We start from the raw sequence: 27,905 nt of genomic DNA, 5'->3' as shown, positions 1-27,905 counted from the left end.
TCTCCTCTTTGGAGAAGCAGCTGAAGTGGGCGTGCGTGCAGCAACGAGGGCGTGCTCAACAGCAAAGTGAGCGCTTAGCTTATGCAGTGACCTGGGTTTGCGCCACAGCACCAAAGCCATAACAAAGGAGCCAGAGACATCGAGGAGCAAATGACTTTAAAAGTGGCAGAAGCCCTGCTTCTCGAAAGCTCCCCCCTTCTCCTCCCCAGTATCCACACACAGTGGGAATAGCCATTGTTGGGGCTGTGGCTCACGCTGCCAGGTCTTTGGGCTCCTCTGGAGTTAGTTTCATCAGTTTGTCCACACACAGCAGGATGAGGGTGAGGAACCAGAGACTCCAGCCGACCGCCGCAGCAATCCAGCCGTATTCATCCACCGAAGCTCGGCAGCACAGCGAGGCGAGTGGGCAGAAGTCCACATCTGGTGGGGGAGGAGCAAGAAGGGAAGTATAACACACCAGCCACACCCACTCCTTCTCAAATCATCTAAGAGCGAGATTGCGAGACAGCAGCTGACCTTTAGAAGCGCTTGCTACTCATTGGGCCTCTACTCTTTGCCTTATGCACTCATCAGCGATCATCACCACTGTTTGGGTGATGGGGATTGAGCTCAGGGCCTTGAACGAGCATGGGCTTGGCGGCTGAGCTACTCTGCAGCTATTATCCCTACTTCATGCAAAGAAACCCAAACTGGACATTCATTGCCCAAGACCACGAGATGACAGAATTAGAGCTCACGCTCCCGTCGGTCGACCCCAACGCTGTATTCTCGGCCTTTTAAGTATTGTTGCCCATCCCCCTCTTTATGAGCGCACACGTGTTGTAAGGACAGTTGTCATCTGATGAGGACAGGATAAAGGGACCGCAGTCAAGATGAAGCAAAACTTTCTGTTGATTGGACACGTGTGATGGAAATTTCTCTCTGCTCTCTGAGCACCCTGCCCCTGGAAACACCTCGGAGGATGAACAGGAATAAGAAAAGAGTCTTCAAGCAACTCCCACTTTAGGCAGAGGTTGAACCAACTGGGTTTTTTGTTTTGTTTTGTTTTGTTCTTGTTTGAGTCAGGGTTTCTCTGCGTTAGCTGTCGTGGCTGTCCTGAAACTCACTCTGTAGACCAGACTGGCCTCAAACTCACGGAGATCCGCCTGCCTCTGTCTCCCTAGTTCTGGGATTAAAAGCGTATGCCACTGGGCTGGGGAGATGGCTCAGAGGTTAAGAACTGGCTGCTCTTCCAGAGGACCTGGGTTCAATTCCCAGTAACCACGAGGTGGCTCACAACCATCTATAGTGAAGTCTGGTGCTTTCTTCTAGCATGCAGACAGACAGAACACTGTATACATAATTAAAGTCATTATAAAAAGAAGTGTACACCACCACTGCCTGGTGGACTAGCTGTTTTTAGTAGACTTCTTACCTCCAAATGCTGGAACATTTTTATTCAGGGCACCTTTGGCTATTGGTCAGGGCTTGAGCCATTAAACCCACCTGTGCATGAGACTATTGAGATCAAAGCCAAGCTAGCTCTTAATCTGCTGTGTAAACAATGCTGGGACAACCTCCCCCCTCAATTGTCTGGGAAGAGCAGGCAGTCACTGGGTCATCTGACACCCATTAGTGGGTGGAGAGGGGCCTAAGTTTCCTTCCCAGCTCCAGGATTGGCTCTAGGATCAGGGCAGTTGATGGGGAAGCTTACTGGCACACTGCTCCGGGGTCCCAGGGTCTGGATGGTATATACTCAGGGTTGAGTTGCCGCTGCTGGCTTCTGCAAGAAAAGGCAAGAGATGGTGTAACATGAGGGGCCGGCTTGTTGAGGTATCTGTCCAGCCCAGTACCCCAACAGCCGGCAAGCAACAAAGGAAATCACACAGAGTCTACATCAGGTTATAAACTGATTGGCCCATTAGGTCAGGCTACTTATTAGTTCTTATAATTTATCTTAACCCATTATTCTGATCTATGTTAGCCACATGGGCTCAGTACCTTTCTCAGTGTGACAGCTTACATGTTGCCTCTTCGGTGTTCTGCGCAGGAGTGGCAGAGGAACCTCTCTGCTTCCCAGAATTCTCCCAGTCTCTTTGCTCCACCCCTACTTCCTGTCTGGCTTTCCCGCCTATACTGCCTGCCTGGCCAATCAGCGTTTTATTAAAATATGATTGACAGAATACAGATAATTCTCCCACACCATTTCCCTCTCTTTTTTTTTTTTAAACAAAGGAAAAATACCCATAATCCATTTGTTGGGAATGTGGGCGTAGTATTTCAGGCTACTTCCTGCTGGTTGGGGGCGCTGATAGTCTTAAGGGGACCTAAAGAAAATTTAGAGTTATAGTCAAGTCCTGACTGAAGTATCCTGGGAGTCTTGATCATCTCAGGCAGCAGTCTTGAATCAGTTCTGGATGTAGAACTCTGTCATCTGGGCCATCTGTTCCTGTCGATTTCTCAGGTGGCCTCCCTTGGTCAAAGATGATTTTTCTTAACTCTGAATAAATCCATAGCCTCTCATTTTCTGTGGAAACAAAAGCAGAATCTCTTCTCCAAAGTAACATACCTTTTGACTTCAGTTTTGAAGCCAAGGTATTTTCAAAATGTCTATCTTGGGTTAGTTCAGCAGCATTTATAAACAAATGTCTTTTGGTGACTGTTGCTCCTTCCTCAGCATTCAAACAATTAAAAGAGAGCATAACACACAGTATCAAGATTCTCTGTGTATTTTCCATCTTTATGCAGCTTTATTTTACTTCTATTTCTTTTATTTTTACTTTTACTTTTTGAGACAGGCTCTCTGTATATCTTTGTCCTGGAATAACTCTGTAGACCAGACTGTCCTTGAACTCAGAGATCCTCTGTCTCTGCCTCCCCAGTGCTGGGATTAAAGGTGTTTGCTACCACACCTTGAACTCAGAGATCTGTCTGTCTCTGCCTCCCAGGCATTGGGATTAAAGGTGTGTGCTACCACACCCTGAAGTCACAGAGGTCAACTACCTCTGCCCCTTAAAGTCTCAGAGGTCAAGGTACCTCTTCCTCCCAGGCATTGGGATTAAAGGAGTGTAACACCACACCCAACTCCTCTCTTTTTACTTTAAGAACTTTAACTTTTATCCTGCATTTATTTTTAACACACTATAAACCATTTAGAGGTTTTCTTCATCTTTGAATCTCTCTTTACTGTATATCTCTCTTTTTCTGACCACATGAGCCTTTAATTTACAAAACAATACAGAAAGCCGTGGCTTTGACGGCTAGATCCTTAGCTTTCCAGCCTCTGTGGAGGTACTGGCTGTAGCCATTTTTGTTGCCACAACTCTATGGCGTTTCAAGGTCCTTGCTAGCAAGCAAGCTGCAGCATTTTGCTCACAGACCACTCTCAGTCGGACTGCCTGCCTGAAAGAGTCAGAGTTTGCCCTGGCAGGACGGCCCAGAAAGACGGCATTTTAAAACAGCACAGCTTTTTTCCAGCTACGGCTGAAAACCGAAAAGCATGCATTCAGCTTTTCATCAACACCGTTTAAGTGCTTCGTGGCAGGACCTCTTAAAAGAGCTGCAAGGTTTTGCAGCTAAAGCTGAGTCAGGAAGCCTCTCTTAGATGAGAGCATTTGCTTGCCTCTAGCAAGCAGAGCAGACCCGAGAAATTGCTGCTACCAAGAAACCATGCATAATGCTGTTATTTTGTTCTGGAATTACTTCCCAAGCTGTCTCAGGCTTTATGTGGATACAGTTGTCCACACGTTGGCGCCATATGTAACACGAGGGCCGGCTTGTTGGGGTTTCTGTCCCGCCCGGTACCCCACGCCGACATGCCCCAAAGAGAAAATCAATCACACAGAGATCTCTATAAGGTTATAAACTGATTGGCCCATTAGGTCAGGCTACTTATTAGTTCTTATAATTTATCTTAACCCATTATTCTGATCTATGTTAGCCACATGGGCTCAGTACCTTTCTCAGTGTGACAGCTTACATGTTGCCTCTTCGGTGTTCTGCGCAGGAGTGGCAGAGGAACCTCTCTGCTTCCCAGAATTCTCCCAGTCTCTTTGCTCCACCCCTACTTCCTGTCTGGCTTTCCCGCCTATACTGCCTGCCTGGCCAATCAGCGTTTTATTAAAATATGATTGACAGAATACAGATAATTCTCCCACACCAAGATGGTGTCAGGCAGAAGGCCAAATGAGTCCCGGGCAGAGGGTTTGAATTATTTAGTGCATGGGTAATGAGTATAATGACAGTTTTCTAGAAGGGCCAGTGAAAACAATAGAACTTTATGTGACATTAAAGACTCTGGTGAGGGATTATGTCGTAGAAGCCCTAACCCTCCAATGGGGCTGCATTCAGAGACAGACAAAAGAAGTAATTCAGGCTAAATAAGGGTGTGTGGAGTCCTAGAACCCCAGCACTCAGGAAGCAGAGGCAAGTGAATCTCTGTGAATTCCAGTCTACAAAATAAAACCCTATCTCAAAAACAAAGGAAGAAGGAAGAAGAGATACCACCAATGTTCGGGCTTAGAGGAATGGCCACTCATGATCATAGTGAGGCAGAGGCCATCTGTAATCCCAGGAGGAAGAGACCAAATCTACCCAAACCTTGACCTAGACATCCAACCTCTAGAACCATGAGCAAGTACCTTTTTGTTAAAGTCCCCCAGTCAGTGGTGTTTGTATTACAAGTCCAAATGAAGGATTATTCTCCCTTTTTGTTTTGTTTTTTGAGACAGGGTTTCTCTGTGTATAGCTCTGGCTGTCCTAGAACTCTGGTTCCAGAGCGGTGGTGGTAGCACACACCTTTAATCCCAGCACTTGGGAGGCAGAGACAGATGGGTCTCTGTGAGTTCGAGGCCAGCCTGGTCTACAGAGCAAGTTCCAGGACAGGCTCAAAAAAAAAAAAAAAGGGCAAGCTAAGACCCATGGAAGAGCAAGCTAGTGTTCCGTCATGGCCTCTGCTTCAGGTCTTGCTTCATGGTTTCTGCCTTGGCATCCCTTGCTGGTGAATTGTAAACTCAGGTGAAATAATCCCTTCCCTCTTCAATTTACTTTTGGTCAGTGTTTTGTCCCAACAATAGAGAAGCAAGCTAGAACAGTCCCTCTTCCACGTTTGTGAAATAGCATCCAAATCTTTCTGTATTTCTCTGGATTCCACATACGAGATGAACTCTGTGAAATATGTCTTTCAGAGTTTGTCTTATTTTGCTTATCATGATTTCTAATTCTATCCATTTTCCTGCAAATGACATCATTTTGTTCCTTATGCCTGAGTAAAATTCATGCATCTGCACCACATGCCTGTCATCCATTCATCCGTTGATGGACATCCAGGCTGGCTCCATTTTTTAGCTACTATAAACAGTGCAGCAATAAACGTGTGTGTGTGTGTGTGTGTGTGTGTGTATGTGTGTGTGTGTGTGTGTGTGTGTGTGTGTGTGTATCTGTGGCTGTGTTGACCCAAGTTCAGTCCCTTTTTATTGTCTCCTCCTCCTCCTCTTCTTCCTCTTTCTCCTCCTCCTCCTCTTCCTCCTCCTTCTTTAAGCTTTTCAGGGGAGCATGGTGGCATACTCCTTTAATCCCAGCACTTGGGAGGAAGAAACTGAGGGATCTCTGAGTTCCAGACCAACCTGGTCTACATAGCAAGTTCCAGGCCAGCCAGGGCTACATAGTGAGACCCTATCACAAAAGAAAGAAAACAAAACAAAACCAAAAAGGACCCGCTGCCCACGGCTGCTTCCTGGGCGGATAGCTATAGGATGGTCATTCCAGCGTGAATCGAATCAAGCACTGGACAGTCTAGAATGTCTCTTTCACAGCAGATTCGGTTTCTTTCCGACATGTCAACAAATAAACCACGGAAATCTGACCCTGATTCTTTATCTCTGATGGTTCTGATGTAGTTACCCAGGCATACAGTTGTCAACAAAAACGACTTCTCATGTGGGCAAGTCTACTGCTTTCCAGAATAGTCAGAGCTTGTAACTGTCTCCCAGCTGACAAGGAAGGATGGGAGAAAGAAACAACTGTAGAAGGGATTCTAAAAGTTCTGTCTGTGGAGGAGTGCTGGTTTGTAGAGACAAACGTTCAGATTCAGGGAAGGGAAATTACGTCCGTGCAGCCCAGAATAGCAGCAGCTCTGCCATTGTGACTATTTATGTTGTTTTTTTTAAATATGCATAATGTATATTGGTGCTTTGACTGCATGTATGTCTGTGTGAGGGTGTCAGAGCCCCTGGAACTGGAGTTTCAGACAGGTATGAACTGCAGTGTGGGTGCTGGGAATTGAACCTGGATCCTTTGGAAGAGCAGTCAGTGCTCTTATCCACTGAGCCATCTCTCCAACTCCTTTATCTTTTTTTTTAAGATTTATTTATTATGTATACAACATTCCTTCCATGTATGCTTGCATGCCAGAAGAGGGCACCAGATCTCATTATAGATGGTTGTGAGCCACCATGTGGTTGCTGGGAATTGAACTCAGGACCTCAGGAAGAGCAGTCAGTGCTCTTAACCTCTGAACCATCTCTCCAGCCCCCTCCCCCCCCGCTATGTCTTTCTTATTTATTTATTTATTTATTTGATTTTTCAAGTCAGGCTTTTTCTGTGTAGTTCTTGCTGTCCTGGAACTTACTCTATAGACCAGGCTGGCCTTTAACTCATAGAGATCTGCCTGCCTCTTTAAGTTGATTTTTTAAAAATGAATTTAAATTAAAAATTTATCTTTTAGCCAGGCAGTGGTGGCACATGCCTTTAATCCCAGCACTCAGGAGGCAGAGACAGGCAGATCTCTGTGAGTTCGAGGCCAGCCAGGTCTACAGAGCGAGTTCCAGGACAGGCTCCAAAGCTACGCAGAGAAACCCTGTCTCAAAAAACAAACAAACAAAAAAAAGGGGGGGAGGGGGAGAAAAAAAAGGGGGAAGGGGAGAAAGAAAGAAAGAAAGAAAGAAAGAAAGAAAGAAAGAAAGAAAAAGAAAAGTTCATCTTTCTCATCACCTTAGTCACATTTGAAGTGTGCTCAGGTGTCACCTGTGTGGCTGATGGCCCACTTATTGAAAACACAGTTCAACCTGAAGCACTTACGTGGAAGAAAATTCTACTCACACAAATACCAACCTAGGTAGGCAGATTAAAAGCAGGTTTTTATTTGTTTGTTTTTGTCTGTTCATTTGTGTTTTTAAAGACAGACTCTCAGGAATCTCTGGCTGCCCTTGAGCCTGCAATGCAACGGACTCCCGACTCTCCTGCCTCTACCTCCCAGTACTAGGATGACAGGCATCCGCCATGGGTTCCATGGGTGCTGGGTTCCTGCTAGGCAGCACTTCCCCAACTGCGCTTCTGCCCTCCCAAGAGACTGAGAGTCCTTTGGGAAAGGATCCTGCTGTTTCCTTTAAAATGGAAGGGAGAGCCTAGACCTCTCAACGCCATGCTTCCAGTGAGTGGTGTGTCCTTCAGAGGTACTGTTGACACTCAGCACAGGGTCACTGAGGACCATAACACTGCTGCCACCAGGTCCCCAGTCCCTCCCCCACCTGAAGTGTGGTGATTACCTTGATACAATCTGACTCCTGTGGTAAATTATTTACACAGCTTGGAGTTGGGCTTTGTTTTGGAGAAACTGATTTCTGGACATGAAGAGTTTTCCTTCATCTATTTACAAGGCCAAAGCAAAAAGAAAAAATAGAAATAAAAAGAGTTTTCCTTCAAAACCCAGTCACTTCAGTAGCCTTTATCTCACCTCTCCATGGGAGGGGAGGGAGGAGGTGGGGGGTGGGGGGGGAATGTTCTCGAGACGGAATAAGTGAATGGGGAGAAACAAAAGTTAGCAAAAATCTTAATTAGATGCCAGCGTTAGGTTGAATCCTATGAAACTGTCATATCTATTTATTGGTACTTATGTGTTTATTTATTGGATTTTGAGACAGGGTTTCTCTGTCCTGAACTCGCTCTGTAGACCAGGCTGACCTTGAATTCAGAGACCTGCTTGTCTCTGCCTCCCAAGTGCAGGGATCAAAGTCGTGCACCTCTACCGCTCTGAGAAGTTGTCATTTTTGGAGGTCAAAACCCACTCCCTGTCCGCAGTTTTAGGTGCTTCAGATGGGATAGCCCAGGGGAATTCCCAAGTATTTGAATATCACCCTCCAGCATCCTGAGAACGAGCCAGGGACTAGTGCACCAGGGAAGACCTAACACGGCACTGGCGCGGTAAGCAGGAGGAAACCAACCACCACAAAAACTAACATCCTTCTCTGCTTCTGTTCATTGTGTGCTTGCCACAATTTTGTTGTAAATTCTTTACAAGCTATTAGCTCATCTCTTCCATAGAAGTCACCTTATAAATCATGTTTACCCCAGTGTTATAAACAAGGGATCTGGGCACAGAGAGGTGAAGTAATTTGCTCAACATCACACAGCCCAGTGGTTCTGGCGGGTCCCTAGAGTGTCCTGACAATCCCCACAGGAGAGACTCGGGATGAGAGGCATCTGTCAGGCGTGGGGACACACTGAGAAACCTTGGGGCAGGGTCAAAGCCAGAAGCAGGAGAGAGGAAGCCAAACCTCTGGATGCTCAGGTGCAGAGCCCAGTCTGGAAAAGCCAGTCCTCTTGAGACCTGGGGTGGGAATCCCAAGGTTCTGACACCTGCGCTGGGGATGCTCAGGGAGGGTGAAGAGCTAGGGGTAGTTTTCCCGTTTCTGAATGTAGCAGAGGAAGTCCGGGTTGGAGGGAACATCTGCCTGCCCTAAGGTTAGACGAGGGCGCATCCTTGAGAGAGCCTCCAGGAGCCCCGGGAAACAGCGGGGAGCTATTTTCTACCAGTTTGGCCCCATGGAAAGCGAGATACTGACAAACCGGCAATTTTTTTTTCTTTGTGGCAAGGACTACCAGGTGACTGCTGCTGTCCTAGCCAAGGAATTGAGTGTCACAGACAAACCCAAGACACCCCAGCTGACTCCCACCGGGGTTCCCTGCCTAATCCTCCAGGGAAACTTGTTTCCTCTTTCCACCGTGCAGGGCCAACCCGGGCCAAGGAATCCTCCCCTCCCCCTCAGTCCTGCCCTCCCTTTCCCAAGGTGGCCAAGAAAAAAAGCTCAGAACTATTACCTGTACCGCAGGACAAGTGGAAGGAGGCGAGGACCAAGCTGAAGAGCAGGGTGGCCTGCGGGGCAGAGGTGAGGTACCCAGGGTTGCAGAAGGAGACACCTGTCTGGGCCATGTTGGCACAGGGGTGCCCCGGGTTGGGGACCCTGTGTCCTGTGTGTGTTGTGTTTGAGGTGACTCCTGTCCTGTAGGAGCTGGGTATCTGTTCAGTGTTTGGGGGAAAAGAAAGAGGGTGGAGCCAAAGAAACTGCCTGTCACACCCGCTCTGCCTCTAACTGTGGTTGGAGGAGGGGAGGAGGGGCAATCCCTGTCCTCTGTTTTTGAGGCAAAATTGTTCCCCTTAAGGAAAAGGGAAGGGAATCGCCTGCTGGTTCCTTGGGGCTGGCCTTACTACGGCTTCACCTGCAGGCGGAGTGCAGATTCCCTAAGCCAGTGTCTCCGTTATTTATTGAGCACTGACTGTGTGCACTGTATCCACACTCAGGGTGCTGCTGTTACAAAACACAAGACCCCGAGTAGCCAAGGGAATGACTAAATGGTTTAAGGACTTTGGGCATCAGTGGCCAGAGCCAAGTCACCTCTTCTGATAGGACACGTTAGGGAGAAAAGTGACATTTATACCGAGCCTTGAAGCATGCACAGTATTTTGACAGGTAAAGAGGAGAAAGAGGGATTGCTGAAGGAAGACAGATGCGTGGAGAGGCCACAGACAGTGGTGGCCGGAAGCCCGCTCTGACCTTGGCATAGATAAATCTTGGTCAGCATGGCAGCAGGATGCCTGGGGAGCCAGGCTGAGTACTATCTGTGCCAACCGGGGACTGTGTAGCCGCATCAGGAGTCTGTGCAAAGGGGCTGAACTGAGCAGCAACAGTCTGATGGACCCCTGCTTTTAGTCTAAATGACTGATGGTGTTCTCATCTGAGTGTTCTTACCTAAGGAAGTGCATTCCAAGATCTCAAGGGGACAATTGAGACCATGAACGCTGCTGAAGCACACACATATGCAAACATACCTAAGGTAACATTTAATTTATGGTTATAATAGTTTAATCCCAGCACTTGGGAGGCAGAGGCAGGTGGACCTCTGAGTTTGAGACCAGCCTGGTCCTCAGAGAGAGTTCTAGGACAGTCAGGGAGATATAGAGGAACCTTGTTTTGAAAACCTAAATAATAATAATAATAATGATAACAACGTAGGAATTGCTTCTGGAATTTTACATTTAATATGATCAGACTATAATTGATGACAAGTCACTGGAATGTCAGGAAGTGACAGAGAAGCTGAGGGGAGTTGACTATAGTGTTGCACGCTCACCTTGAGAATGCAAGGCACCCGTGAGCCTAGCTAGCATGGAGACTCCGAGGTCACTGAGACCCGATTCCTGTCCTTGAGGAGAGCTCACTCCTGCAGAGTGACCACGCGAGGAAGAATTTGGATGCAATGTGGTAAGACAGTTATGGGAAGAGAGAAGAAAAATGAGAGGAGCAGTGGGCGGGCTTACAGAGGAAGCGACATTAGGCTGGTGTGGAAGTTGGCGTGTGCAGAGGGGAGCTGCGCGTTCTTCAGGCAGGTCTTGCACATCTAAAGCGAGAGAGCTGTGAGTGTGGCAGGCCCGCCCCGCATCTGCGCACAGTGTTCTCGCACACAGTCCGCCCAGTAAGGAAGTGATGAATGAAGTCCCACTCACTCGAAGCTCTGGAGAAAGTGATCACACCTGGTCGCTCACTCCTGTAACTCCAGCACTGAAGAGGCGAAAGCAGGAGGTTCAAGGGTTCAAGGCCAGCCTGGGCTATGTGAGGCCTTTCCCTCTCCCCCAAAAGCCTCTAAACCCCAACAACCACCAAAACCAAAAAGTAAAATAAACCAGAAAAACTCTGTGGAAGAACATGTAGTGGCCCAGAAGGGCACCTGCTCCAGATGCTTCCAAAGGAATAGATCAGTGGTAGCGCTGATCTTGGGAGATGGGGTAGAAAGAAGTGCTTCAGGCAGCCCAATTTCAGGTCTTGCCAAAAATGTCCAGCGCAAGCCAACCACTGTTTGAACATTCACCAGTGTCCAAGTATCATCACTGTGCCTGGCCCGTGGTTGGGGGAAAGGAGGTTGAGAGAGAAAGAACGTTTTATGATGGAGATGGGGTTTTTGATCCATCAAAAATGTGTAGCTCACCAGGTACACGAGTGTGCACAGGGTATCCCCTCGTCTAGATAGTGAGTTCTGGGAGCACAAGTGGGGGTGGGGGAGGGGACGGTCACAATTTATCTGGATAGACTGAGAACAGATTGGGAATAGCCCTGAGTATATGACAAAGGAAAGTGGGCTTTATCTTACGACTGGGAAGCTGGCTCTATGGAACTTATAGATGTGGACGTGTCGGGCTTCAGACGGGGTTTGAAAACAGATCTGCATGCAGGAAGATCAGCTCACAGGCTATTTCATGCCCCCTCAGAGATCGCCAGACTCTGAGATAAGAAGTTGGGTTAAGGATAGAGAAGAGGGCAACAGAACTGAGAGGCACTGGGAGGCCAGATTCCAAGCCGGGAGCGGTGCACATACCTGCACTGCTGGAGACTATGGGTCTGAGGGGGAGAATTTTGAGATTCAGGCCAACCCAGGATACATAGTAAGTTCAATGCCAGCCTGAGATAATAATATTTTAAAAGAGGCTATAAATTTGTGAGGGAGTAGGGTGAGAGGGGATCATGGGAGGGGGTGGAGGGAGGAAGGAGAAAATACACACATACACATAGTATGTATATATGCGATTTTAAAATAAATGTAGTTAAAAAAAATCTGGGAAGGTGAAGGTGTATAGCTCAGTGGTGGAATGTTTGTCTACAATGTCCAAAGGCCCTGGGTTTGGGTTGTTCCATCCCCAGTATCTCAAAATTAAATAATCAAAAAAAAAAAAAAAGAAGAAGAAGAAGAAGAAGAAGAGAGGCTAGAGGTGGCTAGCTGGTAAGAGCATGTACTTTAGACTGGAGAGGTGCCCTAGTGGTTAAGAGCACTTGTTGGTCTCCCAGAGTTTGAGTCCCGGCACCCACATGATGGTTCACAATTGGTATGAGTTAAGTCCAGTTCCAAGGGACCCAATGCCTTTTCTAACCTCCACAGGCTCTGCATGCACACAGCATATATACATATACTCAGAAACACATACAGAAAATAAATATTAAAATAAAAGCATGTACTGCACTTGTAGATGGCCCAGGCTCGATCGCTTGAAGTCACACGGGTGGCTTATGACAGTCTGCAGCTCCAGCTCCAGCTCCAGGAGTCCAGGCTGTTTCTAGACTCTGTAGGAAGTCCAGGAACGGCCTCTACTACGAATGGGTAGAGTGGCTGCGAAGCGAACCCCCTAGGATCAAATTCCAGTTCTGCCTCTTATCGGCGGGGTGGTCCTGGGCAAGTCATCTAACACTCCACCTTAGTTTCCCTATCTGAAAATGGGAGAACAGTGCCTGTCACATTATTAGAATTCTCAGGATCGCTTGATGAAGTAACCCATCAAGCACTTAGCACACAGAGCAGGTGGGCGGTCAGAACTCTAAGCACTAAGCCCCATGTTACTAGAAAGTTCCCCATCACTACAAACTATCAGAGAAATGGAGAAAGGCAGTCTTAGAGAACAATAATGCTGTTTATATATTAGTTTATCTATGTGCTGCCTTGGTCCACAAAGGGCTGGAGAAAGCAATAAGACAAACACTTGAGTGAGGTAAAATAAGTTTGGAATAATAAGAAATGAAGAAATTATCCTGGGGAGTAGATGTTGGACCTGAGAATGACTTTAAAGCACCAGCTGCTGTTCATGTGTCCTGAACTTTGTGGACTCAGTGTGAAGAGGGTCACTGGCTAGCCTGCTCACACGAGTCACTGATGCAGGAACTGGAAATGGCAGGGGAAGTTGCAGCTTGCGTGCTGTCAGTATCGTTAAGGGAAAAATCAAACAATGGAAAGCTGCCACTGTGGACCAGGCTTCTGCTGTGTGCCCCACAGAGTACACTGAAACTCAAAATGGGGTCGCTCCTGCCACCATTCCACGCCACATGGGGTCGCTCCTGCCACCATTCCACGCCACATGGGTTCGCTCCTGCCACCATTCCATGCCACATGGGGTCGTTCATGCCACCATTCCACGCCACATGGAGTCAGTCGTTCATGTCACCATTCCACGCCACATAGGGTCGTTTATGCCACCATTCCATGCCACGTGGTGTCACTCATGCCACCATTCCACGCCACATGGGGTCGCTGCCACCATTCCATGTCACATAGGGTAGTTCATGCCACCATTCCACGCCACATGGTGTCACTCATACCACCATTCCACGCCACATGGGGTCGCTCATGCCACCATTCCACGCCACATGGGTCGTTCATTCCATACCACCAACTGAACCCAAGTTGCTTCTCTGGCTTTCCAAGGTATCAGGAGCTGGCCGGTTTCTACCCACATTCCCCATGTTGATGCTTTCTGAAAAAGGTAACACGATGTTAATGGATGAATGATTTTCCTATTGCTCTGTCTTCCTGTCCCCACATCACAAGGAGACTCACTTCGAAATGACCCATCTGGGCTTCCTTCCTTCTCTCCTGTCTATACAGACAACTCTTCTTCTCAACCTTTTGGAAAACCTAGTCATTGTTATAGAATAAGGTGGTGTTCCATTCTGGAATCCCAGGTAAATCCAGTTATGATCTTTAAATTGTGGATAATTTTGCTCTCTGATAGTACAAAATCCAGAGAGGAATTTATTTTCTCCCAGAGCCGCCACAAATTCTTCAATATTTTCCTCCCAATAAACCTTACAAAGAGCATCATAGAGCAGCATTGATTTATCTGGTTGGCACTAGAGGGAAAAGCAGTTCATAGAATCTGCAAGACTTTGAAGGGTCTCTGAAATGTTTGAGACCTGACAAAACTGTCCTCGGATCCAAAATATGAATAAAAAACAATAGAAAGCCAAAATAAGCAAACCTGAGGCAATATGACAAGCAATAGAAAATCAAGCAATTCATTTCAAATGCTTAAACAGAATGTTTTATTTTTCAAGATATAGTTTCTGTGTAATTCTGGCTGTCCTGAAACTCACTCTGTAGACTAGACTGGCCTTGAACTCAGGAATCTTCCTGCCTATGCTTCCCAAGAACTGGAATTAAAGGTGTGGGCCACTACCACTCAGATACATTTAATATTTAAAAATTTTTATTGTTATTATTTATGCTGTCTGCATGAGTGTGTGTACACATGTGGCTGCAGGTGCCCAAGGTGGAAGAGGGCATCTGGTCCTCTATGCTATGTGGTTGCTGGGAACTGAACCCTGGTCCTCTGGAAGAGCAGCCGGTGCCCTGACCTAACTGACAGCATCCTATTAAATCTGTGAGTCAGGGTGAGGGTAATGGTCCAGCCCCTACTTTTTTTTTTTATCAGTTATTGTTCATTTTGAGATTATTTGTTAGACAATGGCAAATATTCACTTATCAGATGTGTACTTTGTAATCATAACACAGGATGGGCTGACTTCTCTGTCCTTTGATGAGGGGCTTCAGGGTGGTTCTCAGAGTCACCAGAATGGCTTGTTTCCCACAGGTGTGCAGTGACAAGCAATAAGGAGCCAGTGGCCCTCTCATCCGTGTTTGTATCGGGTTTACTTTGGAAAGTGTACCAGGAAGTTAGATCACTCAAAGCTAGACATTCTGTATGAACTTTCACAAGATTTCCTTTTCAAAGAGTTCAGACAAGTGTTTGGTTACACATTCTTAAAACAAACAAATAAACAAAAACACACTTCAGAATAATCATGTCAGCGGTCAGGCACGCACATGGAAGTAGGAGCTGGAGCTGGAGCTGACCGGGGCAGGGGGTCGTGCCCCCCACCCCATTTTATCTATGTCTCTTATTTCCTTTGGAAAAGTCCAGGAAAGGGCAAAGTGTATCCTCTACAAGAAGACACTTCCCATGGGAATATGGGAGGCACTTACACTGATGTCCATCTCCGGTCTTTGATTAGGACCTCCCAATCTCTAGTAAAGATCCTTTCTGAGAACAGTATTGGAGTTCAGTCTGGGCTGCTGTTCTTTAAAGACCAAGATTCAGGTGACAAATTAATTGGTGGGGAAAAATCAAGTTCATTCAAGGGCTGGAATTCCTGGTAGGAGAGAGGGTCTCAGGACTGCTACGGGAAGAAGGGAGAAAGGAGAGGCAGGACAGCTGAGAGCTAACCGAGGTCCTCATCATCCAGGGTATGTGTCTCCTTTTTCCTCCTCTCTAACAATCCCGATGGCTAGGACTTCCTGGGACTAAATTCTGCAGCGCCCTCCCCGCCGCCACACGCCTTTAAAATAAGGTGTATTTCTTTTTATCTTATATGTCTAAGTGTTTTGTCTGCATGTTTGTATTTGTGCTATATGTGTGCCTAATGCCCATGGAGGAGAGCTTTCAGGCTGGAGTTACAGATGGCTGTGAACGGCTATGTGTGTGTGCTAAAAATCAGACCCAGGTACCCTGGAGGAGAAGTCAATGCCCTAGCCACTGAGTCATCCTCTCATTTGTTTTTAAAGGAACCAAACACATTGTGGGGTGGTTCTGTTACAAAGGATAGAAAGTTACCAGCCTCAAAAGAGTAAGGGCATTTTAAGGTGAAGTTGATAGACAACTAGAGGGGAGGGGCTTGTCAACCTCCTAGCCTGGTGATTGGCAACTTGGGGTTCTCCCTGGTTCTCCACCTTATCGTCTATGCAAACTGCTTGTGTTGGCACAACAGTGCTTGTGGTCAGGTTCATTTTTGTTTAATAAACAGAAACGTGTGTCCTCCAAGAGTAACTTTAAGCTAACGTTTTGGAGAAATAAGGTACATGTTTATGATGGACATCCAGCTTCTCCTACTAGTTCTATCTACGTGAAACCGAAGGGGACCAGACGCAGACCCTTTTAGGTCTGCCTTCCCGATATCTAACTTCTCTCCTAAGACTACTTGGCCTCTTCTGTGACCCTCTTTCCATTCTGTCTTTCCTTCATTACATCTTCCAGACTGCCCACAGCCCCCTGGGGAACACAGCCAACTCGTGCTGGTAGCCCTGGCTTCAAGTTCCTGTATTAGCACATCCTGAGGGAACCTGAAGTCACATAACTTTTGGTAATGGTGCTGCTTAAGATATTTGGTGGAGACTATCTTGGAGCAGACCCCAGAAGAGTGCCACCTTCAATACTGTGTGGGAAGACCTTTGTCTTGGGTCCTCAGAACCCACTGAGAGGAGACAAATGATCCCCAGGAGTTTATTGACTAATGCTCACGGGGTGGGGGGGTAGGGGAGTGTCAGCCCTTGGAGAGATCCGAGGAAAGCTGCAATGTTGACAGGAACAATCCTGGACGCTGTTTTGTGTGCTGCCTCTGGCTTTGCCACCACCAGCTCGTTAGCTGTGGGACTGCAGGCAAAGAGGTTTCCCTTCTTGAGTGGTTCTTCTCAGAGGGGGCTGGCTTACAGGACTTCTAAGTTTTCTATGACTGTAATTAGTATAGGATAGTAAATACGGAAAAAAGAAAGAGACTGGTAAATGAATATTTTGAGTAAAACTAGCTTTTGTTTTTGTCTTTTGAGACAGGGTTTCTCTCTGTAGCCCTGGCTGTCCTGGAACTGGCTCTGTAGACCAAGCTGGCCTCGAACTCACAAAAATCTGCTTGTCTCTGTGCTGGGATCAAAGGTATATGCAACCACAGCCCAGCTAAAACTATTTTTTTTTTTTTAAAAAAAAAAAGGGAAAAAAAACCCAGTGCAGTTTAGACTAACTGTTACCAAAGGCAAATCGCTAGTAACCACTCCTAGTGAAAAGCTTAGAAACTCGGGGGAAATCTGCCATGAAAAACTGTGTGTCATCTTGTTCTCCTACATTAGGCCAGGGTATGTTGAGGCAGAAACGGGGCTCCTGCAGAACTCCACCCTAGAGAGTCTTTCCTGGATCGAGCTTGTGGTTGTGGGAGAGGCTGGGGGGCGGGGCTGTGAATGCTGCGCTGTGTCCCAGGGCGCCACCTAGAGGACCCGACACTGTAAACAACAGCGAGAGCCAAAATGAACTGGATGGCACCAGTGCCACCCAGTCACACTGTGAGACAGCCTGGGGCCAGGAGGAAGTGGGAATTTCCGTGGCAGGAAGGACCCTGCTTCCAAGATCCATAAATTAGATCGCTGGGTGCTGGGATACAGACTCGAAGGCGATGTTACCACAATGGAGTCCGTTGTGAGGTGTGGGAGGAGGAGGAAAGAGTGGCCCTTTCCGTGAAGTAGCTTTAAATCACTTGCTCCTAGTGTGAGCTCTTCATTAGCGCCGTGGCTGGCCAGCGAGACTTAAGTGCTTGATAAAATTATCTATTTGAAGGAAGGTGATCTGGCTGGAATTCGGTTCCAAGATACGAGACAAAAGTCTTTGAAAAGCCCCCTGTGACTTTTTTAGCTAGAGTGTTTTGTTGGGCTAAAATTTCTCGCCAGCGTTTGAGTTTGCCACCTGCTTATCCCCTTTTGCCTTCTAAGTGCCACACTCTCGTAGATTGATCTTGAGTAGCTGAATTGGTGCGTGTGGCCAGCGCCCTTCTAATCCTGGCATGGGCAGAGAACACAAGGGCCTTCTGTGCTCCAGGAGACTGCAAGTGGAGATCCCAGCTTAAGAGCCATTTTATGGAAAATCCTCAGGCCATTCAAGTGCCTCCCCAGAGACCTTCAAGGGCCAGTGTGAAGTGGCTTCGATTGGCAGTGTGTCCCTGGTGTCAAGCTTTGAATGTCAAAAACAGTGTTACTTTGGATTTAACTCTATGAGAGTTCTTTCTCTCAAGACCTCACACCAAATTTTGCTGTTATTTTCCTTGCAAGACTGAGTTGGGGGTTTTTGAGAGTATGTAGAAATATGTGGGTATAGCTAGCCAGGTTTGGTGGTACAGGTCTATAATTGGGAAAGCTGAGAACCAGGAGGGATCTGAGTTCAAGTCCATCCTGTGCAACTTAGTGAGATCCTGTCTTGAAAGAAGGAAAAAGAGGGTTGGGGTGTGATTTGATAGTAAAGTTCTGGATTCCATCCCTGGCACTGCAAAAAAGAATTAAGTTAAATATATACAAGTGTGTTTAATGATTTGCAGGAGAATTATCTACTCTTTTGTCGTTGTTGTTATTTTTCAAGACAGGTTTTCTTTGTGTAGCCTCAGCTGTCCTGGAACTCACTGTGTAGACCTGGCTGGCCTCCGACTCAGAGTTTCACCTGCCTCTGCCTCCTGAGAGCTGGGATTAGAAGCGTGCACCACCACTGCCTGGGCTCCCCCCCCCATAAAATAAATGATTAAAGAATATGAGTGAGCTGGGCATGTGCGCACACCTTTAATCTCAGCACTTGAGAGACAGAGGCAGGAGGAACTCTGTGAGTTCAAGGCCAATTGGTCTACCCTGTGAGTTCCGCTACAGCTAGGACTACCCAGAGATTCTGCCTCAACGAAACAACAAATAGAAAGAAACAAAAATATGCTGTTTGGGACTGGAGAAATGGCTCAGCGGTTAAGAGCACTGACTGCTCTTACAGAGGACCTAGGTTCAATTCCCAGCACCCACATGGCAGCTCACAATTGTCTGAAAAATCCAGTTCCAGGGGATCTGACACCTTCACACCAATGCACATAAAATAAAGTAAAAAAAAAAAAAGAATATGCTGTTTATAGTTCTGGTTGGCTTTGGAATTTACAGTCCCTTTCTGCCTTCTCAGTATTACAGGTGTACACACACACACACACACACACACACACACACACCAACCTCCAGAGCAATGCTTCATTTTTTTTTTTTTTCCAAAAGACTGGCTTGTACTTAAAGTCTGTTTCTCACTTTCTCACCAGAAAAGTCCTTTTGGACCGGGACTGTGTTGTTTTGATTTTCTTTCTCTCTTGAGAGAAACAGGACAGATTTGAGGTTTACTTTGGTTATGGTGACGGAGACTGACCTTGCTAGTACTTGCTCTGCAGGGGCTTTCTGTGTGTCAGCAGCTGTAGGAATCTGAGCTCAAGCAGGAAGCTCTAGGGAAATTTAAACGATAAAATCTTCTGACACAAAGAGACTGTCTTAAGTGCCTGTAACTGGAAAGAAAAAGTAGACATCCTCATTTTCCAGGTGTGCTGTGCACCCAGGACACACAAAATCAACCGCCCCTTTCCTTGAACAAGAATAAAATTGTCTTAGGTTACTTTCCTATTGCTGTGTTAAGACACCATGACCAAGGCAACTTATAGAACAAGCATTTGATTTGGTTTAGTTCCAGAGGGCTAGGAGTCCATGACCATCCTGGAAGGGAGCATGGTGGCAGGCAGGAATGGTGCTGGGGCAGCACTGGCAGCTCACATCCAATCCACAAGCAGGAATACTGGGATGGTGGGAAGCTTTGACCCAAGACATGCCTCCTCGAACAAAGCCACACCTCCTTGAACAAAGCCACACCTCCTTGAACAAAGTCACACCTCCTTGAACAAAGCCACACCTCCTCGAACAAAGCCACACCTCCTCGAACAAAGCCACACCTCCTCGAACAAAGCCACACCTCCTCGAACAAAGCCACACCTCCTCGAACAAAGCCACACCTCCTCGAACAAAGCCACACCTCCTCGAATAAAGCCACACCTTCTTATTCTTCGCAAATACTTCCACCAACCTAGACCAAGTATTCAAACATGTAAGCCTGTTTCAAGCCACCCCAGACCTTGTCTGCGAGGTCTCATTTTCTCTTCAGCGCTCACCCTACTCTTTTTTTTTTTTCCCCACGGCCTCTGTTTTGATAGATATGTCTGCAATGGCTCCACCTGTCTTGTCTTCCTTTCTCATCAACTTCTTGACTCCACACTTCTCTGAACTCTGAATTCTGCTCTCTCCCACCCATGGGGTAAGGCTCACTGCAGCTCCAGAAAACCGCACCTTCTTTGTGATTCCTGAGACACTTTCTTCTCTTGCATGTTTACTCTTAGGACCATCCTCCCTCTTTTTGATATCTGTTGTGTCTGTCCAGCTTTCAAACCTATGATCTCCCTACTGCTCAGTCCTGGGGCTCTGGGGCTTCCTTCCATGCTGTGGACTGGACTGCGTCCCCACCCTATCATTTGTGTGTTGAAGTCTTAAACCTCTGGTGGCTCGGAATGTGCCCTTATGTGAAAGTGGGTCTCTGCATAGGCAATCCTGCTCAATTCTATTTCTCCTCTCTCCCTCTCTCCCTCCCTCCCTCCCTCCTTCCTTCCTTTCTTCTTTCCTTCCTCCTTCCTTCCATCCATCCCTCTTTTCTTCCTTCCATCTCTCCTTTCTTCTTTCCCTCCTTCCCTCCCTCCCTCCTTCCTTCTCTCCCTCCCTCTTCCCCTCTCTCCCTTCTTCCTTCCTTCATTCCCTCCCTCCTTCCTTCCTTCCCTCCCTCCCTCCCTCCTTTCTTCCTTCCTTCCCTCCTTCCTTCTCTCCCTCCTTTCTTCTTTCCTTCCTTCCCTCCCTCCTTCTCTCCCTCCTTTCTTCTTTCCTTCCTTCCCTCCCTCCTTCCTTCTCTCCCTCCCTCCTTCCCTCCCTCTCTCCTACCTTCCCTCCCTTCCTCCTTCCTTCCCTCCCTCCCTCCTTCCTTTTCTCCCTCCTTCCTTCCCTCCTTCCCTCCCTCCCTCCTTGCTTCTCTCCTTCCCTCCTTCCTTCCCTCCCTCCCTCCTTTCTACCTTCCCTCTCTCCTTCCCTCCCTCCCTCTTTCTTTCATTCCTTCCCTCCCTCCTTTCTTCCCTCCTTCCATCCTTCCTTCCCTCCTTCCCTCTTTCCTTCCTTTCTTCCCTCCCTCCTTCCTTATCTTTTTTGTTTATTTTTTTCAAGACAGGGTTTCTCTGTGTAACAGCCGTGGCCATCCTGCAACTCGCTCTGGAGACCAGGCTGGCCTCAAACTCACAGAGATTCATTTGCTTTTGTCTCCTGAGTGCTAGGATTAAAGGTGTGCACTGCCTGGCTGCTGCTGCTGAGGCTGTTCCTCCTCCTCCTCCTCCTCCTCCTCCTCCTCCTCCTCCTCCTTTCTTCTTCTCCTTTTTAAAATAGTCCTGGTTTTCCTGGAGTTCACTATGTAGACCAGGCTGGTAGGAGGGCCTCTGACTCACTGAGATCCCTTCTACTTCCCGAATTCTGGGCTTACAAATGTGTGCCACCACACCTGGCCACTTGTTTCTAGTCCTTGAGTCGCTGAGTGTGCAGGACAATGCTGTGGGGTCCCTGCTAGCTAATGCACCTTCAACTCTTTCCCCAGACTTCTCCAGTGTTTCTGTCTCTGGGCCTTTGTACTGTTAAATATCAAGATGAGGAGCAAATCGGATGGCTCTGCTTGCCATTCCTTTACAGCATCATCCTAGACCTGCAATAAGACAGAGATAAAAAGCAAAGTTATTGGAAAGGGAGAAATAAAACTTCCTAGACTTACTTGTCTAGGAAGAAAATATGAAAGAGTAAGTAAGAAAAAATTATTGGAATGAAAACATTTTCATATAGCAAATCCTTTCCTCCATCTCATCCTACATTCTACCAGTAGACATTTGCTCTCAGATGGCAAGGCCTCCAGTATAATATAATACTTCCATTGTCCTACATTAGGGATATATCCTTTCTTCTTCTTCTTCTTCTTCTTCTTCTTCTTCTTCTTCTTCTTCTTCTTCTTCTTCTTCTTCTTCTTCTTCTTCTTCTTCTTCTTCTTCTTCTTCTTCTTCTTCTTCTCTTCTTCTTCAAGACCGGGTTTCTCTGTGTTGCTTTGGAGCCTGTCCTGGAACTACCTCTTGTAGACCAAGCTGGCCTTGAACTCACAGAGATCCGCCTGCCTCTGCCTCCAGAGTGCTGGGATTAAATGCGTGCACCACCCCGTCCTGCCATATCCTCTCTTCTTGATTGCAGTTTAGTTTGCTGAGATCTTGACCACCTTTCCCTTCCATGACTGTCACCCTAGCGACACTGGCGACATTCTGTTGATTGAAACTAGTGGGCAAGAAGCAAACTGTTAAAGACTTATTGATAAGACATTTGCATATTAGAAGATGCTAAGTGAGTCCAACTAAAATTTCAAGGTCCACTTTTGAGAGTTCCGGAGGTGTCTGCATTTCAGGACTGTCCTTTTTGTGGGGACGGATAGGCTGCCACATCTGGTCCCCCTGATAATTAAGAATGGGGCACAGTGCTTAGTGGACCCCTTTATATAGAGACAGTATTTTCCTCATTTGGGTTTTTTACTTTAGCCCTTTTGCCAATTGGTCTGAAAAGCAGTTCTCCCCTGCTACTTGAGCCATGGGATTTGGAAGACTCAAGAGCGTCTGAACTGTCAGTAGCTAGTAGAGAGCTATTTGGGAGGTACCGAAAGGGGAGCTATGGTGGAAGATCTTGGGATTTGGGGCAAAGCCCTGCCATTGTTCACAGAAAAAGTACTTTCCTTCAGACAAACAGCCCTTGGCCTGCTACTGAGCCTTAGCAGACACTGAAGCCTGCTCTTGGTCCACAAGGTACCCATTACTGCCCATCATGAACTGTGTGTTATCTGAACAATCAAATTGTAAGGTTGATCATGCACACAAGACTCCATCGTCAATTGGAGGTGTTGAGCAGACCTCAGCGAGCACTGAAGACTAGCAGGTTACAGTATGAGAAAGCGACCCTAATGCCCGTAGTTCTCACTCTCGCTGCACTGCCTTCTCCTGCAAGTCTGTGTGTGTGGCCTCATGGAAATTCTCCATGACTCATGGACAGAGTAAGAGAAGGTATGTACTTGGTTTCTAGATGGTTCTGCATAGTGGGCCGACATATCTTAAAATAGACAATCACCATGCAATAGCCCCTCTCTGGAACATCCTTAGAGGATTACAGTGAAGGTAGATCTCCTTGGGGAGAAATTTGGACAGTTTGTCTGGTTGTGCATCTTGCTTGGCAAAAGAAATGGCTATATATTTGACTATATACAATGGTAGGTTTGGCTGGATGGTTAGGGGATTGGAAGGAATATAAGTTTAAAAATTGATGATAACCCAGTGCGTGGGAGGTAGAACAGGAGGATCCCTGTGAATTCAGGTTCACCCTGTTCTACATAGAGAGTTTCAGAATAGCCAGGGCTACATAGCAAGACCCTGTCTCAACAAACAACACCCCCCCCCCCATCAAAGCAACCAAAACCAGCAAAAAAAAAATTGATAAGGAAATCTGGGGAAGAGGAAAACAGGCCTCTCTGAAAGGGAGAGGGGGAAAGGGGGGAAGAAGAATATGAAGATCTTCATATCACACACAAATGCTCACCCAAGGGTGACCTTAGAGCAGGAATGCATGCGTGCATGTGCGTGTGTGCACACATGTGTATGTGTATATGTGTGTGGTGTTTGACAAGGCCTTGCCCTGTAGCTTAGACAAGCTTGGAACTCTAGGTCCTCCCATCACTGCCTCCCAAATGCTGGGATTCTAGGTGGGCACTACCATGTCTGCCCAACAAACTCACTCCTTTTACTCTTCCACGCCTCAGTTTAGTGCCACCTCTTGAGAGGGCCCCTCTCTGAGCTCTTACCTCACTAGTTCTTCCATTCTCTGAAGCTGGTTGTTCTCACACTGCCTTTCCTACAACCCGAAGTGTCCTGCCGATTTAACATCCTGAGGGTAGCAGCGTCAGCCACCATGGCTCCTCACATGGATTTCAGCCTGTGTTTTGCTGTTGTGCTTTGCAAATTCCAACCTCAGTTTTGGAAATTTGTCCCATTCCATTGAGTTTGGACTTATGGACATTTCTGTCCTGGAGGGAGAGAAGGGTGTCTTAGTTACTTTTCTACTACCATGAAGTGATACCATGACCAATGCAACTTATAAAAGAAAACATTTAATTCGGAACTTGTGGGTCTGTAGTGTCAGTTCACGACATCATGGCAGGGAGCCTGGCAGCTGGGAGGCAGGTGTGGTCTTGCTGGAACAACGGCTGAGAGCTCAAATCTGATGCACAAGCACAAGTCAGAGAGGGAGCGCTACCTGGGAGTAGCATGGGCTTTTGAAATCTCACAGTCCACCCACCCCAGTGACACACCTCTGCCACCAAGGCCATACCTCCCAATCTGTCCCAAACAGTTCCACCAACTGGGGACCAAGCATTCAGCCCTGTGGGGACATTGTTATTCAACCTACCACAGAGGGCCTGGTCAAGTTCTGCCTCTCCAACCTCAGTGTCCATTCCCCAGCTCTCAGAATGCTGTCCCCTCAAAGTCATGGCCTCCACTGTCTCCGTTTAGAAACTACAGCCTCTTCTCAGTCTTCCCAAGCTTTCTACACACTGTCCTCCCTGCTGTCCCCTGAAATGAAGTTCCGTTTGTCGTGGTTCTCAGAAAGTAGTGCTAATTAGACCATGCACGGGAACCATGGGACTGACGGGCGTACTAAACATCCAAGTCTCAGATATTCCACTGGTTTCGTTTCTGTGACTGTGGAAAAAAACCAACAACACAAACAGTGACCAAAAAGAACCCAACCAAACCAACAAACATAGAGGTGGAGATGTTTTATTGTGCTTACACTTCTAAGTTCCTGTCTATCATTTTGGGGAAGTCAAAGCAAGAATTTAAGCAGCTAGTCATATCACATCCACAGTCAAGAGCAAAAATATAATAAGTGCACCCTTGCTTGGTTGCTTTCATCTGGCTTTTTCCTGTCTTATATAGTTTAAGATTCTCTGCCTAGGGATTGGTGCCATCCACAGTGGGCTAGGTCTCCCAATAAGACACCCCCAGACATGCCCATGGACTAACAATCTAAATAATTCTTCATTAACTCACTTTGTGAGAACCAAAGGTTTTGTCGTTGTTATTGTTTGGTTGCTTGGTTGGTTTTTCGAGACAGGGTTTCTCTCGAGACAGAGTGTAACTGCTCTGGTTGTCTTAGAACTCACTTTGTAGACCAAGCTGGCCTCAAACTCACAGAGATCCTCCTGCCTCTGCCTCCTAAGTACTGAGATTCAAGGTGTGCGCTGTCACTGCCTGACCCTTAGTAGGAATTAAGTTTTAATTACTATGCTTTAGAGATCTAAGAATCAAAAATGCCTCCAGACTGCAAGTCCCTTGTTCAAGGACAGGTGGTTCCCAAAATACTGGAGGCCATTGTTTATGGGAGATAACAAGCCAGGTGTTTTCACTCCTCTAAACAAGTTTGTTTGACCTGTCTGCACTGGGTGTGCTTCTTCACCTGTGGGTGGGAGGTACATGGGCAGGAAATACATCAGGATGTACTCTTGCCCCTGATTGGATGTAGGCAGAAGGTACTTCAGGATGTATGCTTGTCCTTGATTGAACCTCGTGGGGAAATGTAGTGAATTACGGGTTTTGCCTTTTTAAGTCCCTGCAAAACTTGAATTAGGGCCATTTCCAGGGAACCTGATTATAGACCTGGCCAGTGTCCATCCACTTGGCCAGTATTTAATTCAAGCCTGCTTCAAATTTGTCTTTAAACTGTGATAGTGATCTTATTTGTAACCGGTGGGATTAGCAACTTCCAGGTGATTCTAGGCTGTGTCAAGTTGACAGTTAAAGCCAGTGCAGACAGCCCTGGTAGGATATTTGATATGAAAGAATTCTCGCTGAATTTGAGGAGTGATCATGACCTTGTGTGAGTGTGTCTATGAAATAATATTTTTCTTTTAGAGGTATATGACATGTTGACAGTTTTTGAAAGAAATTGTATGGTATATGGTATTAACTTTAAAGTACTAAACAATTAGCGAAGTTTATTTTTTATTTTTTTGGTTTTTCGAAACAGGGTTTCTCTGTAGCTTTGGAGCCTGTCCTAGAACTTGCTCTGTAGACCAAGCTGGTCTCGAACTCACAGAGATCCGCCTGCCTCTGCTTCCCGAGTGCTGGGATTAAAGGCGCAGGCCACCACAGCCTGGCTTGGAGCAGAGTTTAGATGACACAAAATTCAAGTTGTTGCAGTTGAGTGACATGTATTTAGAAGGTCCTTGCATGAACTAGTTTTTCTACGCTGACAGATTTTAAATGTTTTCCATAAGAAACACTGGAAAACAAGCACTGGGGATGTGGCTCAGACAGCAGTGTTTATTATCCATGAAGCCCTGGTGCAGTCTCAGCACCCACATAAACCAGGAGTGGTGGCACATGCCTGATATCCCAGCACTGGGGAGAGGGGACAGGAGGATCAGAAAATTTCCTACCTAGTACGTTCAAGGCCAGCCTGTGCTACGTGAGACCCTGTCTCAAACAAAACACATCCATACACACCATAAAATGGGGGAATAAAAACCAACTAAAAACCACCCCTCATTTGAGGACCTACTGGGTGCATTTTTGAGGACCCTAGGTGGGTACCCAAAGGGAACTGGCACACAACCACCTGGAAAAGCTGTTCTGGAAAATTCATTCATATCAAGGCAGGCAGGGGGCCGCTGCAGAGGAAGTCTCTGAGTCCCGAAAAATCTGACTCGCTCTGTTCTTCTCATCACCACAATATAAATGACAGTGTTGGCCCTTGGGAGGCTGAACCTCACCTGCTGGGTTCTTCTAAGGCTTCACCTGCCTGCCTCTTCGCCTTGAATAACACAGCGTCTGGGCAAGTACTTACGGACAGTGAATGAGATGCTCTGTTCTCTTCTAAACCGACTTCCTAACGTGATTTCATTCTTACTGTTTTGTGCGGTGTCGGGATCAAAACCAGGACCTCCTACCTGCTAGGCGAGTGCTCTACCAGTAAGCCACACCCAGCCTCATTCTTGAGACTGAAGGAGTATTTTGATTTGTGTAGGAGCTGAACGAGCCTGCTGTCTGTCTTGCCCTTCTAAGGCTCCTGGAAACCTTGTCCCCAACCTCAGTTCCCTGAGGGGCAAGTCATCCCCAAGAGAACTCCATTCTCGCCTGGTGGTGGGGACTCAAGGTCAACACTGAGGGCGGGGCCCCACGGGGCTAGGGTGGAGCAGGGCTGGCCGGTGTGGCAGGTTTGAGCTCACCCAGTGCAGGATGTGTTGATACAACAGAGTGGCCTCTGGAGAGGGAGCTGACAGTGTGTGGAGAGGGAGAGGCTAGGCAGCCTCCCTGCCACTGGGCTCTGGGCCACTTGAAAGCCACAACTGACTGTGGCTGCTGCCTGCTGCTGCTGCCGCCTCTGCTGCTGCTGGGCACTCCCTGCTCCAGGAATTGGGCAGTGGGTCTCCACCCAGAACCAGCTCCAAGGAAACTCAGGTGAGAAAGGTCTTGGTGTTGTGCTTTTTGATCTGCAAGAAACTAATGTCTTACGGTTCTGTGAACTCGTTGCCTTGTTTATCAGAATAGAAAAAGCAAAACAAAACATTTTCTGATTCATCTTGGTGCCCAAAGGCAAAGCTGCAGCTCCAGTTGGTGGGCTTCTGGGGCGGAGTTTAAGGAAAAGTCAGAACATCATTTTAGACAATTACTTCGTGATTAATATTGAGCTTGCTCTATGCTAAGCTGATGGGATAGGCCCAGCCTCAGGATTTGCTGGCTATGGAGATATGGAGATATGGAGCACTTGTTAGGCAAGTCATTGATAATCTGGCAGCAGACGGGAGGCAGGGTAGTCAGGGAGGGCTACTGGAAGAATGGAGCGATGGCAGGACCGTGTGGGGTGTGGGATATCCGGATGGTGGAGGGGAAAGGCTGAGGCTCCGGGCCCAGCTGGGGAGCATGAACAAAGGTCCTGAGGTAGGTGCAGGATTAGGGAGAAAGTAAGTACAGCTGTCTGGAGAGGGGAGCGAAGACGTGAAGCTGAACAGACAGGCCACACCTGGGGCCTCCACTCAGCCTGATTGTGGTTCTTAGCCTTCATCCTGCTGGGGCCCAGGCCCA

At 47.2% G+C, this 27,905-nt stretch overlaps 2 protein-coding genes across 4 annotated transcripts in view; one reads left to right on the top strand and one right to left on the bottom strand.

The window, feature by feature from the left end:
* Positions 1-27,905, top strand: part of Atp6v0a4 (ATPase H+ transporting V0 subunit a4) — an 84,099-nt gene that overhangs the window by 7,649 nt on the left and 48,545 nt on the right. Inside the window, exon 1 of one of the 3 annotated variants that reach the window (XM_085683848.2) lies at positions 27,076-27,281. The exons of the other annotated variants lie outside the window; for them this stretch is intronic. The gene's annotated coding sequence lies outside the window, so the exon portion shown is untranslated. Of the gene's footprint in view, positions 1-27,075; positions 27,282-27,905 lie in introns of those variants that run through there. 3 annotated transcript variants of the gene reach the window in all.
* Tmem213 (transmembrane protein 213) lies at positions 140-9,296 on the bottom strand. The gene is made up of 3 exons (XM_085683849.1): positions 9,076-9,296; positions 1,694-1,762; positions 140-420 (listed from the first exon to the last, which is right to left on the bottom strand). The coding sequence occupies exons 1-3, from the start codon at positions 9,185-9,187 to the stop codon at positions 251-253; spliced, it is 351 nt and encodes a 116-aa protein (XP_085539975.1). The 5' UTR covers positions 9,188-9,296; the 3' UTR covers positions 140-250.

Source organism: Myodes glareolus, chromosome 25 (genome assembly GCF_982192425.1).
Source record: "Myodes glareolus chromosome 25, mMyoGla1.1, whole genome shotgun sequence".
NCBI lineage: Eukaryota > Metazoa > Chordata > Mammalia > Rodentia > Cricetidae > Myodes > Myodes glareolus.
Note: the sequence above shows the minus strand (reverse complement) of the source record. Positions and strands in the feature narration are given on the sequence as shown.